We start from the raw sequence: 16,915 nt of genomic DNA, 5'->3' as shown, positions 1-16,915 counted from the left end.
AAACACACAAAGACATACACGCACACACAGAGACACCCACAGAAAACACAGAAAGACATACATACACACCCTCACTGAGACATCCACAGAAAACACACAAAGACATACACACACCCTCACAGAGACACCCACAGAAAATACACACCCTCACAGAGACATCCACAGAAAACACAAACATACATACACACACACGCACACACCCTCACAGAGACATCCACAGAAAACACAGACATACACACCCACCCTCACAGAGGCATCCAGAGAAAATACACAAAGACAAACACATGCCCACCCTCACAGAGACACCCATAGAAAAAGCTCAGACATATGCACACACCCTCACAGACATCCACAGAAAATGCACAAAGACATACACACCCACCCTCACAGAGATACCAACAGAAAAAAATACATACACACTCATAGAGACACAAACCAAAGACATAAACACAGACACCCACAGAAACACTCACAGGAGGAAACATTTATGCACATTGCATCCCCTAAATCAACAGTGTGTGACATGCGTGATGAAAAAAATGCAGAAATTAAGAGATCACTTTTTAAAGAATCATATTTGTAAATGTGCAAACCAAAATAATTCTGTGAATTCAAAATTGTACATTAATGATCTGGGTAAATGGCTAGATGAAGAAAAGTACTTTTAAAAGGTTGACATATGTTTGTTTGACTTTTTCCCCATTTTCCCCAACCAAGAGCACCACTTCAAATATAGTGTACAAATGTTCCAATCTGTCAGCTGTACTTGTGGATTTTGAAAATGCTGTACTCTATATGGTCTTGGTGGAACCATAAGCTGTGGTACTCATACCATTAGATCTGGTTAAATGCAGGATTTAAGCTTGTTGGTATGCATTTCAAAATTAAGTCATCTGTAGAGTAAACTGAACAGTTTTAAGTTAACCTGTCTCATTTCCAACACTGAGCAATCTTAGTCTGAGAGTATAACATGTTATGCAGATATAAAAATCTTAGCTAAAATGCCTCCTTGTATCTGGAAAGTCCTTGCATAAAGGGGCAGTAAACTGGAATGTAATATATATCATTTGTGTATTGAGGAGGAAACATTTCTGTATGGTTTTAAATATAGAATTTCTACAGCATTGTCAAATAATCATAAATACACTGCTGCTAAAAAAATGTGTTTTTATGGACCCCTGGCCCCACCATACAACTACTACCACACTGAAGTTACAATCTTAAATTGCACAAAGAAATAAAAAACATTTGCTAAGTAATTCCTACCTCCTCTGCAAATGAAAGTGATCAGCCGTCTGACTCAGGCACACGCTCTACAAACAAAGTGCCAAGTCTGTCTCACACTGTGCATAGTGGTTTAGTGCACACTCAGAAATTCTCTCAAATGCTAATACTTTACTCCTTGTAATAACATTTCCCATGCTCAATTAGCACTCTGCTGTAGTACCCACTGGTGGCTGCCAAAATGTAAAAAAAAAAAAAAAAATTTTTTTTTTTTTTTAGTTCTTGCCTCATGGGGCCCCCCTAGCCCATTGGGCCCCTGACAGGAGTCACCCCTGTCACCCCCTGATGGCGGCCCTGCCTGTGGTCGGATGAGACCAAGATAAACTTATTTAATTCAGATGGTGTCAAGCGTGTGTGATGGCAACCAGGTGAGGAGTACAAAGACAAGTTTGTTTTGCCTACAGTCAAACATGAGTGCTGCCGGCACTGGGGAGATACAGTTCATTGAGGGAACCATGAATGCAAACACGTACTGTGACATACTGAAGCGGAGCATGATCCCCTCCCTTCAGAGACTGGGCCGCAGGGCAGTATTCCAATATGATAACGACCCCAAACACACCTCCAAGACGACCACTCCCTTGCTAAAGAAGCTGAGGGTAAAGGTGATGGACTGGCCAAGCATGTCTCCAGACCTAAACCTTATTGAGCATCTGTGGGGCATCCTCAAACGGAAGGTGGGAGAGCTCAAGGTCTCTAACATCCACCAGCTCTGTGATGTCATCATGGAGGAGTGGAAGAGGACTCCAGTGGCAACCTGTGAATCTCTGGTGAACTCCATGCCCAAGAGGGTTAAGGCAGTGCTGTAAAATATTGGTGGCCACACAAAATATTGACACTTTGGGCCCAATTTGGACATTTCAACTTAGGGGTGTACTCACTTTTGTTGCCAATGGTTTAGACATTAATGGCTGTGTGTTGAGTTATTTTGAGGGGACAGCAAATTTACACTGCTATGTAGGCTGTACACTCACTACTTTACATTGTAGCAAAGTGTCATTTCTTCAGTGTTGTCACATAAAAAGATATAATAAAATATTTACAAAAATGTGAGGGGTGTACTCACTTTTGTGAGATACTGTGTGTGTGTATGTATATATACAAACGATCCAGCTTGTCCTCGTTCCTTTGTTGTTTTCGTATATATATATATATATATATATATATATATATATATATATACTTAGGTTGTGGAAACCTATGCAATGTAAAGTGGCAGTTTGTTCATCGCCACACACATATTAAGCATTACAAGTCAGATGTTAAGGTCTCAGTTGACACATGATTTGGAAGTTATATCATCTGTATTTCAGAAATATTTTTTTTTTAATGTATTTTGTTGCTGACCCTTATTTTTTAAGTTTTCACTGGTAAGTGCTACATGATGACATGGATTTTTAAGGTTCTAATTGTCCTGTATTGAGCTCTCTTAAAGACACTATCGCCTAGATTTAGAGTTTTGCGTTAGCTGTCAAAAGCAGCGTTAAGGGGTCCTAACGCTGCTTTTGGCCGCCTGCTGGTATTTAGAGTCAGGCAGGAAAGGGTCTACCGCTCACTTCCCTGCCGCGATTCCATGCTACCGCAGATCCCCTTACGCCAATTGCGTATCTTATCTTTTCAATGGGATCTGCCTAACGCTGGTATTTGGAGTCTTGGGAGAAGTGAGCAGTAGACCCTCTACCGACAAGACTCCTAACGCCAAAAAAAGTCAGTAGTTAAGAGCTTTATGGGCTAACGCCGGAATATAAAGCTCTTAACTACTGTGCTCTAAAGTACACTAACACCCATAAACTACCTATGTACCCCTAAACCGAGGCCCCCCCACATCGCCGCCACCCTAATAAAACATTTTAACCCCTAATCTGCCGACCGGACACCGCCGCCACCTACATTATCCCTATGAACCCCTAATCTGCTGCCCCTAACATCGCCAACCCCTATATTTATTAACCCCTAATCTGCCCCTCCCAACGTCTCCGCTACCTAACTACACTTATTAACCCCTAATCTGTCGACCGGACTTAGCCGCCACTATAATAAATGTATTAACCCCTAAACCGCCGCGCTCCCGCCTCGGAAACACTAGAATAAATAGTATTAACCCCTAATCTGCCCTCCCTAACATCGTCGCCACCTACCTACAATTAACCCCTAATCTCCCGCCCGCACCTTCACCACTACTATAATAAAGTAATTAACCCCTAAACCTAACACCCCCCTAACATAAATATAATTTATATTAAACGAAATAATATTCCTATAATTAACTAGATTATTCCTATTTAAAACTAAATACTTACCTATCAAATAAACCCTTATATAGCTACACTATAATTAATAATTACATTGTAGCTATTTTAGGATTTATATTTATTTTACAGGCAACTTTGTATTTATTTTAACTAGGTACAATAGCTATTAAATAGTTAAGAACTATTTAATAGCTACCTAGTTAAAATAAATACAAAATTACCTGTAAAATAAATCCTAACCTAAGTTACAATTAAACCTAACACACTATCATTAAATTAATTAAATAAATTACCTACAATTACCTAAAATACAATAAAATAAACTATTCTATAATACAAAAAAACAAACACTAAATTACAAAAAATAAAAAAGAATTACAAGCAGTTTAAACTAATTAACCTAATCTAAGCCCCCTAATAAAATAAAAAAGCCCCCCAAAATAAAAAATTCCCTACCCTATTCTAAAATACAAAAGTAATCAGCTCTTTTACCAGCCTTTAAAAGGGCTTTTTGTGGGGCCTTGCCCCAAAGTAATCAGCTCTTTTGCATGAAAATAAAAATACAATACCCCCCCAACATTACAACCCACCACCCACATACCCCTACTCTAACCCACCCAAACCCTCCTTAAATAAACCTATCACTAACCCCCTGAAGATCTCCCTACCTTGAGTCGTCTTCACCCAGCCGAGCCGAATTCTTCATCCAAGCGGAGCAAGAAGATGTCCTCCATCCGGTAGAAGTCTTGATCCAAGCCGCAAAGAAGAGGTCTTCCATCCGGGCGATGTCTTCTTCCAAGCGGCATCTTCTTTCTTCCGGATCCATCTTCATCCCGCCGACGCGGAACATCCTCCTTCCCCGACGGACTAATGACGAATGAAGGTTCCTTTAAGGGACGTCATCCAAGATGGCGTCCCTTTAATTCCGATTGGCTGATAGAATTCTATCAGCCAATCGGAATTAAGGTAGAAAAAATCTGATTGGCTGATGCAATCAGCCAATCAGATTGAAGTTCAATCCGATTGGCTGATCCAATCAGCCAATCGTATTGAACTTGCATTCTATTGGCATTCTATTGAAGTTCAATCCGATTGGCTGATCCAATCAGCCAATCGTATTGAACTTGCATTCTATTGGCTGTTCCGATCAGCCAATAGAATGCGAGTTCAATACGATTGGCTGATTGGATCAGTCAATCTGATTGGCTGATTTTTTTTCTACCTTAATTCCGATTGGATCAGCCAATCGGATTGAACTTCAATCTGATTGGCTGATTGCATCAGCCAATCAGATTTTTTCTACCTTAATTCCGATTGGCTGATAGAATTCTATCAGCCAATCGGAATTGAAGGGACGCCATCTTGGATGACGTCCCTTAAAGGAACCTTCATTCGTCGATGGCTCTGCGTCGGCTCCTTTGAAGATGGCTCCGCTCCGGATGGATGAAGATTGAAGACGCCGCCTGGATGAACACTTCTACCGGATGGAGGACCTCTTCTTGCCCCGCTTGGATGAAGAATTCTACCGGATCAAGGACCTCCTCTGCGCACCTTGGATGAAGAATTCGGCTCGGCTGAGTGAAGACGACTCAAGGTAGGGAGATCTTCAGGGGGTTAGCGATAGGTTTTTTTAAGGGGGGTTTGGGTGGGTTAGAGTAGGGGTATGTGGGTGGTGGGTTGTAATTTTGGGGGGGTATTGTATTTTATTTTCAGGTAAAAGAGCTGATTACTTTGGGGCAAGGCCCCACAAAAAGCCCTTTTAATGGCTGGTAAAAGAGCTGATTACTTTTGTATTTTAGAATAGGGTAGGGAATTTTTTATTTTGGGGGTCTTTTTTTTTTTTTTAAATCTTTTATTGAGATTCTTGAGACAAGAAAAAGTCAACAAAATAGTATAACAAGTACTATGCATGAACAAGGCAGGCAGTTATCACACAGTGGATACACAATTGACCGTTAAATCGCCTATAACAACAAGTGATAATTGTACAATACTTAGTTAACTATAACTTGAGAATCTCGTTTTTTAACATATTGAATAGCATTTAACAGTGGTTAATGCGATGGCTTCTCATGAGCCAATTGATATAGGAAACAATACAGCACCTAAAATGATAACCACAAAAATTATAAATTTCTAGTGATATCTTTTAGAATAAGAACATTGCACCAATGTACAAAACAATCTGTAAATGTTTGACACCTTCATCTCAAGACATTTGGGTGTTCCTCAGGGAGGAGAATAATAAAAGGAATGGGAAAAATAAAATAGTTAATGTCTAAGCCCTCTGTCCTAATTTTTTATAACCAGGTATCTTCGTTTGACCAGCATCAGGGGGTAAACACCGCTCGGTAGTAGCCAAACGAAAAGGCAAAAAGAAATAAAGAGGTGTCAAAGTTCTAATGTAGCAATGTTTTATGCATGTAGTACCAAGTATGGGGGGAGGGCATTATGAAGCGAATTTTATATTAAATGAAGTGGTAATTGTCACAAACACTAAATGAAAAAGACAGAATGCTTGGGAACTAACATAAATAAAAAGAGAGAAGCGCTCAACCTGGAAACGAACAATAGCATAATAGCTTGTTCTATGGCTAGTTACCACCCAAGAAGCAGCCTCTTTTTGCTCAACATGTGCCTTTCACAGAGAAAAACTTTCCTGAAGCATATCAGTCTGATCCTGACTTCACAGTACAGTCCAACCCCGAAATACCAGGCAATTCTTCTCTGAACGAGAGAAACAGCAAAACCCCAGACGTACGTTTCGGCCTATTGTGGGCCTCGTCAGTGAGGTGCAGCCATATCCCTCTAGGCACACTGAGCAACGGGTCCACGTCTGGATTCCCGCATCACACTTAGGGAGACTTCCCAAAATGTCATAATTTGCATAAATAAAAAGAGAGAAGCGCTCAACCTGGAAACGAACAATAGCATAATAGCTGGTATGTAAAATCAGCAAACCAAAAGATTTTAAAATGGCACAATGCTAAAACTAGGCATAAAGCTGAGCAGCTGTGTGCAGTCTGTAAGTATTGGGTCCTGAATTATAACTAACACTCATAAACATGTTTCATCTAACGGGTATAAAAAGCTAAAGAACATGTAGCACAAAGAATGCCTGGCTCCCTAGTGTAGCCTGTATAATATCAATCTATATACTGTATAGCCCAGGAGCACAATATTCATTTCAGAGTTTTGTGATGAGCTGAACCCTATTAAACCCTGTATATGTACATCACACAAAATATGCAAGGGAGCATTAAGCACTTGGTGCACATCAGAATCTCCCCAGCACTCTATGTCTATGTAAAAATCACCACTATGACTCCTGAAATATATCATTCGGTGACCACTAAGGCCACGCATAGTTACAGAGCGGGCAGAAGATGTAAATTTAGAATAGAGCTGTGGTAACTATTGTATGAATATTAAAGCTTCCGATGATAACAAGTCATGTGAGACTAGTTTTGAGTATAACGAATATAACATACGAATATGAGTTTCGCTCAATAACCAAGGAAAAGTTCCATAGCTCACAGAGTTATGGCTCGTCATGTAGGGATCAAACTGAAATAAGATGGCGATCTAGTATTGTCGAATAGCGGGGCAATGTGGCATAGCAGCAGCAATCAACATAACCGCATCATTGATCAGCCACTGTCTGTTAGTCATGGAAGATTTACCCAACACCTATTTTCGCTGAGTTTAGCTGAAATCTACGAGCCACGCTTTCCAGCAATTGAGGAGTCCCTCTATGAGATCCTATGCGACAGGGCACCAGCGCTATAATTCTCGGGTCACCAATTCTCGTTTTCATCCGACACAAATTGACCTCCTGTATGTTAGTGGCATTCATCTCCCTGGCAAGCAGAGCAATGGGTCTAGCCTCACAACTCTTATGGATAGGCTTATGTTCCCTATTCTTCTGGGGAGCGGTAAATCTTAGGGTTCTAGGGTTCCGCTGCGCTCCCGGTGTGCCTTTTCCTCCTGGCTTGGCCTCGGTATCTGTAGGAGGACCTCCTGATGAGACAGCCATCGTTGTACTTGTCGGCTGCGAGCCAGGCACATCAATCAAGACGATCAGCTGTGTCCGCGGGATCATCGGGTATGTGATGTTTCGTTCTGATCTCTGCGATCCAATGTCCTCCGTGTTTGGCATGTGTCGCTCCATAGAAACTTGGAGCAAGTCTTTGCGGCAGAGTGATGAGACTGGGATAGGCCTGTCAGTCGTATAGATAACTTCCCCTGTCAGAGTTGCGATCTGAGACGGAGCTATAGCAGCTTTCAGTTCAGTTAGAAGGGTCTGCTGGTGGAAGTCCATAGAGTGCATCAAGGCTCGTAGGGCAAATAGAATTTGTTTCCCCATAGTAGTGGTGGCGTTATTTCCCTACCAGTCTAAACGGTGCGTAGACACTCGTTACAGCGGCTTCAGCTAAGAGGTAGGCCTCAGTGTCAGCAGCGTTTCTTTTATGCGCTATCTCAGTCCCAAAATATGTAATCCATGTCGTAGGATATGTTAGGAGCAAAATGTAGAAATTCAGAAATTCTTAGGATGCCAAGAATTGAATTTTAAAGATCAAATTCTACGAGCTCTAAAATGGAGCTACTTGTTGGTTCGGCGGTTAGCTCCGCCGCCCGGGCTTTTTTATTTAATTAGGGGGCTTAGATTAGGTGTAATTAGTTTAAAATGCTTGTAATTCTTTTTTATTTTTTGTAATTTGGTGTTTCTTTGTTTTTGTGTTATAGAATAGTTTATTTTATTGTATTTTATTTTAGGTAATTGTAGGTAATTTATTTAATTAATTTAATGATAGTGTAGTGTTAGGTGTATTTGTAACTTAGGTTAGGATTTATTTTACAGGTAATTTTGTATTTATTTTAAATAGGTAGCTATTAAATAGTTATTAACTATTTAATAGCTATTGTACCTAGTTAAAATAAATGCAAAGTTGCCTGTAAAATAAATATAAATCCTAAAATAGCTACAATGTAATTATTATTTATATTGTAGCTATATTAGGGTTTATTTTATAGGTAAGTATTTAGTTTTAAATAGGATTAATTTATTTAATTTTAGGAATATTATTTTGTTTAATTTAAATTATATTTATGTTAGTGGGGTGTTAGGGTTAGAGTTAGGTTTAGGGGTTAATAACTTTATTATAGTAGCGGCGACGGTGCGGGCGGGAGATTAGGGGTTAATAATTGTAGGTAGGTGGCGGCGATGTTAGGGAGGGCAGATTAGGGGTTAATACTATTTATTATAGTGTTTGCGAGGCGGGAGTGCGGCAGTTTAGGGGTTAATACATTTATTATAGTGGCGGCAAGGTCCGGTCGGCAGATTAGGGGTTAATAAGTGTAGGTAAGGTAGCGGCGACGTTGGGGGGGCAGATTAGGGGTTAATAAATATAATATAGGGGTCGGCGCTGTTAGGGACAGCAGATTAGGGGTACATAGGGATAATGTAGGTTGCGGCGGTGTACGGTGCGGCAGATTAGGGGTTAATAATAAAATGCAGGTGTCAGCGATAGCGGGGGCGGCAGATTAGGGGTTAATAAGTGTAAGATTAGGGGTTTTTAGACTCAGGGTTTATGTTAGGGTGTTAGGTCCAGACTTAGAAAGTGTTTCCCCATAGGAAACAATGGGGCTGCGTTAGGAGCTGAACGCTGCTTTTTTGCAGGTGTTAGGTTTTTTTTAAGCCCAGACTGCCCCATTGTTTCCTATGGGGATATCGTGCATGAGCACGTTTTTCCATCTTACCGCTACCGTAAGCAACGCTGGTATTGAGGGTTGAAGTGGAGCTACATTAGGATCAACGCACTCTTTTTTGAGCCTAACGCAGCCCCTCAGACAACTCTAGGTGCGTTGGGAAAAAAAGCAGCGTTAGCTAGGCGGGTCTTTACCGACAAAACTCTAAATCTAGGCGTATATTAATTGGTGAGTGGATAGAAGATATTGAAGAAATAGATGCAGAGAAAAAGATTGCTAAGTTGTTAGTTTGATAAAACCTATAGGATTGATGGTTTTATATCTAGATGATGAATTTACCAACATGCTAGTAATGCTAGAATTGTATGCAGTGTTTTTAATGTTTTTGTAAAGTCTTTCAACTTTTTTTTAGTGTTTCCCAACAGTTATTGCCAGCCATGTTGCAGCTGAATACCCAAGTAAATGCATGGTGAGGATTTTAATTAAGTATCAAATAAACTTATTAACCTGATCTGATTTGTAAAATACACTTTCATGTGTCACTATTGTTACATGTTCAGTTTTCATCATGTGAATTGTTCACTGTTTTCATTTGACAGAGCTAGAAGTTAAGAGATTAAAATGCAAATTTTTTATTCCCAAGCAACAAATAATAGATTATTCTCTGGCATAATACTCATACATGTTATAAACACTTATACAACATGAAACATTCCTTTTAGGTAACCTTGTTTAAAAGCACAGACCAGAAATAAAATATTCAATTTCAGATATGTGTTTTGGCTATGGCTATGGCCATCGGTTGATTTTATATACCTGTTTTCACACAAATGTAAGTGTAAAATTAAAAACAATAACAAGCAAAACTAATGAGTTTGGCAGTTATCAAACTATACTGTTAATTGGTATCTTATTTATTGCAGGTGGAGGTGTTGATTGCAACCACCGGTATAACTTCTCCATTACTATTCACTTCTACAGCCTACCTGTCTTTAAGTATTAAGAAAACAATTAACATTTTTTTAATCTATCCATTAGATTCTCCTGTAAGTATTCAAGTTTTGTCTTGGGAATATATACACTACTGAAAAATGTTTTTTTTTTTTTGTTTTTTTTTATATTTCCCTTCGTAATCCCTTTTTCCCCCATCAATTTTAATGTTAAAACATGTAGAGCTATAATTTAATAATAATCTATGTTTATGCTTAGATTGTGGTTTGATATACTATTTTCTTTCTAATGACACAGTGAGTCCACAGATCATCATAATTACTATTGGGAATATCACTCCTGATCAGCAGGAGGAGGCAAAGAGCACCACAGCAAAGCTGTTAAATACCACTCCCCTTATCCACAACCCCCAGTCATTCTCTTTGCTTGTATCAGTTACAAGGAAGGGGTAAAGTTGGGTGTCTGATTCTGCAATCAAGAGTTTGTTATTTTTAAGCAGATCAAGTTTGTTCTGTTTTTTTTCTGAGGTTTAGCTGTAATCCACTTCAGTCTCTTCAGTAGAGCAGTGGTGGCTTTTAAGCTTTTGGGAACTGGGGGGTATAATCCCTTCTGTGCCTCCCAGGTTGTGAGCTGCCCCTTTGGTAAAAAGACTATGTAGGTTTACTTAGTCTTTTTCTTTCTGTATCCACAGGTCCATGTTAAGAAGGAAACCTTTCAAACCTAGTGAGCTGCCTTGCTGCCGGGCAGATTATTGTGGAGGTAAGTGCTATTTTTTATTTTTCTGAGGGTGTTCAGAAAAGGTTGGCACTTTTGGATAACTTTTGGGATGTGAACCCGTTTGTGCAGGTTTTTTATATGGTGGTAAGTTTTTTATGGGGCACTGAGAGAGGAATTGTTATTATAAGGACAGTCTGGCATATGTGTTTGGCAGGTGGTTTTTTGGCTCTGTTTTGGGAGTGTTGTTACACTTTTTATTTTGCTCATTATTCTGTTTGGTTCTTATTTGAGAGGCTGTGTTGTTCTCAGCTGTAGACTACTGACAGTTTATTTTGCAGTTTTAATTCCTCCCGGTGACGGTTTGTTTGTATTGTCGTCCGGGAGGTGTTTGCATACGCCCACGATGGGCGGGGCTTCTGCGGCGCGAGTTTTATGCGCGGTTTCTAGGAGGAAGTGTTTCATATACTTAAAGGTCTTACCTGTTGGCTCCGGTGCTGGTGCGTGTGCAGTCAGTCTGGAGAGCGGGTGGTAACAGTGGGAGAGTCCAGATCATCTCTGCTACGTTTTTTATTACTCCGGTCCGTGGGAGTTCAGGTAAGCACCTTAGCAAGGCTTGTTGAGGTGCATAGGTGCTGCAGGGGTCAATTTTATACTCTATTGGATATTTTTCTGTGTGTTATGTTTATCGTTTTTTAAAGGGACAGTAACGCTAATAAAACAAGGGAAACTTTTTTTTTTTTGGATATTCTGCTGTATTTTTACTTTTTTGTGTTAGGATGGATCAAGAGGACCTGTAAGTTATTACTTGCAATTTATGCCTTGATGCTAATGTGGAGCCACCTATCCCTTTCTGTTCCTCATGTATCGAGAGAACATTAAAGTATAGGGATATACTTTTTGTTTCAGAGCCTTCATTTTCTAAGGAGAATGTTGTTCAGGAGTCTCCTGTTCAAGCTGTTCTGCAGCTTTCTCCCCAATCATCACAATCTCAATCCTCTAATCATGCAATGCCCTGCGTCTCGTCTCAGGTTGGTTTATCATTGCAGGATATAGCAACTCACATATCCACTGCTGTATCTGAGACTCTGTCTGCTTTTCCTGCTTTGCAGGGGAAGTGCAAAAGGAAGTTTAAGGCTTATGACTCTGTTGGAGTTATGTCTCATGTTTCTTCCCATAAATCTGAGGAAGAAGATTCTTCAGTAGCGTCTAAAGGTGAAATTTCAGACTCTGATAGTGTAATTCCTTCTGCTGATTCTGAAGTGGTTTCTTTAAGATTCAAGTTGGAGCACCTTGTTACTTAGGGAGGTTTTAGCTACCTTGGATGATTCTGATTCAACGGTCATAGTTACTCCCAAGAAGGCAAGTAAGCTTAATATGTTTTTTGATGTTCCCTCTGTGGCGGAAGTTTTTCCTGTTCCGGATCGGGTTTCAGAGATTATTTCTTGGGAATGGGAGAAGCCTGGAATTCCTTTTTCCCCTTCTCCTATTTTTAGGAAGATGTTTCCTATTGTGGATTTTATTAAGGAATCTTGGCAGACAGTTCCTAAGGTAGAGGGAGCTATTTCCACTTTGGCTAAGAGGACCACTATTCCTATTGAGGATAGTTGTTCTTTTAAGGATCCCATGGATAAGAAGTTGAAGGCTTTGCTTAAAGGGACAGTCTACCATATCATTTTTATTGTTTTAAAAGATAATCGCTTTATTACCCATTCCCCAGTTTTGCATAACCAACACAGTTATATTAATATACTTTTTACCTCTGTGATTACCTTGTATCTAGGAACCTTCTTCCAGCCCCCTGATCCCATGAATGTGACTGTTTATTATCTATTGTCTTAAATTTAGCATTGTTTTGTGCTAAATCTTAAATAACCCCCTGTGCCTGAACACAGTGTTATCTATATGGCCCACATGTACTTTCTGTCTCTTTGTGTTGAAAAGAGATTTAAAAAGCATGTGATAAGAGGCAGCCCTCAAAGGCTTAGAAATTAGCATATGAGTCTGCCTAGGTTTAGTTTCAACTAAGAATACCAAGAGAAAAAAGCAAATTTGATGATCAAAGTAAATTGGAAAGTTGATTAAAATTAAAAGTCTTATCTGAATGATGAAAGTTTCATTTATACTAGACTGTCCCTTTAAGGGGATTTATATTCACCAGAAGCACTGTCTGATTCTATTCAACAGACTTCTCTGGAGGAGATTCAGGATAGAATTAAGGCTTTAAAATTGGCCAATTCTTTTATTGCTGACGCGTCTTTGCAGGTAGTCAAGTTAGGAGCAAAGATTTCTGGCTTTGCTGTTTTGGCACGCAGGACTTTATGGTTAAAGTCCTGGTCTGCGGATGTATCATCCAAATCTAAGCTTTTATCGATTCCTTACTGTCAGGGTTTTTTCCCTGTTGTTTGCCATGTGCTGCTGGCAGCCATTTCACTCACCTCTCTTCCTGACTATGGTGCATTGTGGGGAATGCTGCTCATTTTCTACACTTCCTTTTATGGCCAGAATGGTGTGCATCATCCATGTGAGACAGGATGCAGTCTCAGAATTGTGATGTCATCACTTATTATTATTAAATTATTTAAAGGGCCTCTGTTCAGTATGCTTTGCCTTTGCCTTTGCGTTGTCTCAGACCTGTTTGTGAGAGTTCCTGTGTATTACCTGGCTGTCTGACGTCCTTCCTGGTTCCTGATCCCTGGCTTGTTCCTGACTCTGCTGTTTTCCTTGTTCCTGATTCCGGCTCGTCTGACTATTCGCTTTGGCTCCTGACTCGGCTCATCTGACTACCAGCTCTGGTTTTGACTCCCGGCTTGTTATTTGACTTGTGGACTTTTTATTATTTTTTGCTATGAATAAAGGTGTGATTATTTTTGCACTTCTCGTCTCAGTCTGATTCCTGGCACCCTGACATTACGCAAAGGACATGAATCCTGATGGTGCTAATAATCCACCTTTACCTGCCATCATTTCCAGGATGGATGAACAGGATCACCGCTTGGATGAATTTGCACTTGCCCTGTAAACCCTGCTGACTTGCACTGCACATTTGGACCAAAGTGTCCCGCAAGTTATGGCTGCTTCTGTTTCCGCTGCTGCACCTATGCCTACCAGGAGCATGTCCGGTTCTGCACCTCTACCTCAGCAATATGGAGGCAATCCTATTCAGTGCAGAGGGTTTTTGAACCAGGTGGGCATTTACTTTGAGATGTTACCTCAGGCGTTTCCCTCTGACAGAGCTAAGGTGGGATTTCTCATCTCGTTACTCTCTGACACAGCTCTTGCCTGGGCTAATCCCTTGTGGGAGATTAATAAACCTGTGATTTCAAATTACCCTGAATTTGTGGCCTCCTTTTGAAGGGTATTTGATGTTCCGGCTCGCTCCTCCTCTGCTGCTAATTGTCCATTCAGCAAGGTACAAGATCTGTTGCTCAGTATGCTATTGAGTTCTGTACGCTTCCCGCAGAGGTACGTTGGAACAATGAAGCCCTTGTTGCCACCTTCTTTCATGGGCTCTCTGATGCGATTAAAAACAAAGTTGCTACCAGAGATTTACCAGACGATCTTGAGGCATTGGTGTCTTTTTTGATCATAATTGACATCAGACTCAGAGAGAGGCCCTCTTTCAAGGAGCGCTTGCGGAAGCCTCCTGTTCCGTTGTCTCCTACGTGTTCGTTCCCACCCATGCCTCCCTCTCCTCCCATGCCTCCTGGTCCCGAGTCACCAGGTACCAGGTACTGCTGAGCCAATGCAGTTGGGATTCACGCATCTCACCGCGGCGGAGAGGGCCTTTAGGAGGAGGGAGGGGCTCTGCCTCTATTGTGGGTTACAGGGCCACCTTTTGAAGTCTTGTCCTACACGGCTGGGAAATGCTCACACCTAAGGTCCTGGCAGGGGCAGACCTTGGGTGGTTTATCCTCGTCCCCGGAACCGCTTAAGGAGAAACCTTTTGTCACAGTTGTCCTTTCCTGGGTGGACTCCTCCATAGTCACTCAGGCTCTTGTTGACTCCGGTGCTGCGGGCTATTTCATTGACAGTGCTTTTGTATCAAAGCACTCCATTCCTGTTTTGCCTCGGTCCGTACCGCTTGCTATTGAGGCCATTGATGGCAGGCCCCTTCAGCCCGCACTCGTTACTCACGAAACTGCTCCATTGTCCATGGCTGTTGGGGCTATCCATTTTGAAACCCTCCAGTTCCAGGTGATAAACTCTCCGCATTTTCCGGTTGTTTTGGGTTATCCCTGGCTCCAAAAGCACAATCCCAGTCTCGACTGGCGCAGGTCTGAAATTTTGTCGTGGTCCCCGCAATGTATTTTCACTTGTCTTCGGAAACCAGTTAAAGTCTTGTGAACTTCTTCGGTATCTCAATTGCCAGAGCAGTACCGAGAGTTCCTAGACGTGTTTGACAAGGTGCGTGCTGGTACGTTGCCTCCTCACCGGTCTTACGATTGTGCCATAGACCTGCAACCCGGAGCCATTCCTCCTCAGGGCCGGGTGTACCCTCTGTCTGTTGCAGAGAACTGTGCTATGGAGGAGTATGTTGCCGATGCTTTGTCGCGGGGAATCAATTATAGGGGTCTTAATCGTCTTACCATTAAGAATGCTTACCCTATTCCGCTCATTACGGAACTCTTTGACCGCCTCAAGGGAGCTAGGTCATTACTAAACTTGATTTGAGAGGAGCGTACAATCTCGTTAGGATTAAGGAGGGTCACGAATGGAAAACAGCATTTAACACCAGGAGCGGGCATTATGAGTATCTTGTAATGCCCTTTGGCCAATGTAATGCTCCTGCTGTTTATCAGGAATTTATTAATGATGTCCTACGAGATATGTTGCAACAGTGTGTTGGGGTGTACTTAGACGACATCCTCATACACTCACCCACACTTGAGGCTCATCGTTCTGATGTTACACAGGTTCTTCAGAGACTATGTGAGAAAGGCCTGTTTTTTAAACTCGAGAAATGTGAGTTCCATCAGACTCAAGTAACCTTCCTAGGTTATGTTATCTCCGTTTCAGGGTTCTCCATGGATCCTGACAAGTTATCTGCAGTTCTGGAGTGGCCTCGCCCAGTTGGTCTTCAGTCTATTCAATGTTTTTTTGGGTTCGCCAATTACTATAGAAAGTTTATTAAAAACTTTTCTTCCTTGGTCAAACCTATCACAGACATGACCCGTAAAGAGAATGATCCACTCCATTGGTCACCTACTGCCATTAAGGCCTTTGATAGTAGGTGCCCTGTTGTCTCAACGTCCTACGCCTGACGGTTCCTTGCATCCGTGTGGCTTCTTCTCTAAGAAATTGTCTCCAGCGGAGTGCAATTATGAAATTGGCGACAGGGAATTACTGGCCATAATTTTGGCACTCAAGGAATGGAGGCATCTTCTCGAGGGTACTCTTCTTACTTCTTACTGACCACAAGAATTTTACTTATCTATTTGAAGCAAAACGTTTGTCGCCCCGACAGGCCAGATGGGTGCTATTTTTGTCTCGGTTTAATTATGTGGTCTCCTACCTGCCTGGTAGTAAGAATATTAGGACTGATGCCCTCTCTCGACAATTTTCACCTCTGTCCAAGGAGGAGTCCGTACCTACTCCTGTTATACCTCCTGACCATATTTTGGCTACCATATGTACTAATTTGACTTCTCCCTTGGGGGAGGAGATCCTGGCTGCACAAACCAATGCACCTCCTGAGAAACCTAGTGGTAAGTGTTTTGTTCCTGAGAATCTTCAAACTAAACTTTTGCACACTTACCACTATCCTAAAGCCGCAGGTCACCCAGGCAAGAACCAAATGATTTGGTCTGTCACTCGACAATTCTGGTGGCCAGGTCTTAGTTCTGATATTGCTGCGTATGTTGCCTCCTGCTCAGTTTGTGCACAGAATAAGACTCCTCAACGTCTTCCTGTGGGTCTTCTTCAACCTATTGCTAATGGTGAGCGTCCTTGGACACATCTTTCCATGGACTTCATTGTTGAGCTCCCTGTTTCCAATGGCAATA

The 16,915-nt window shown here is 41.4% G+C and overlaps 1 protein-coding gene across 1 annotated transcript in view; it reads left to right on the top strand.

Annotated features, from left to right (window-relative positions):
* MLC1 (modulator of VRAC current 1) overlaps window positions 1–16,915 on the top strand; it is a 188,060-nt gene that overhangs the window by 83,858 nt on the left and 87,287 nt on the right. The window contains exons 8-9 of the mRNA XM_053716632.1: window positions 9,658–9,714; window positions 10,169–10,291. Of these exons, the coding sequence (XP_053572607.1) occupies window positions 9,658–9,714; window positions 10,169–10,291 (180 nt within the window). The remainder of the gene's footprint in view (window positions 1–9,657; window positions 9,715–10,168; window positions 10,292–16,915) is intronic.

Source organism: Bombina bombina, chromosome 6, assembly GCF_027579735.1.
Source record: "Bombina bombina isolate aBomBom1 chromosome 6, aBomBom1.pri, whole genome shotgun sequence".
Taxonomy (NCBI): domain Eukaryota; kingdom Metazoa; phylum Chordata; class Amphibia; order Anura; family Bombinatoridae; genus Bombina; species Bombina bombina.
Note: the sequence above shows the minus strand (reverse complement) of the source record. Positions and strands in the feature narration are given on the sequence as shown.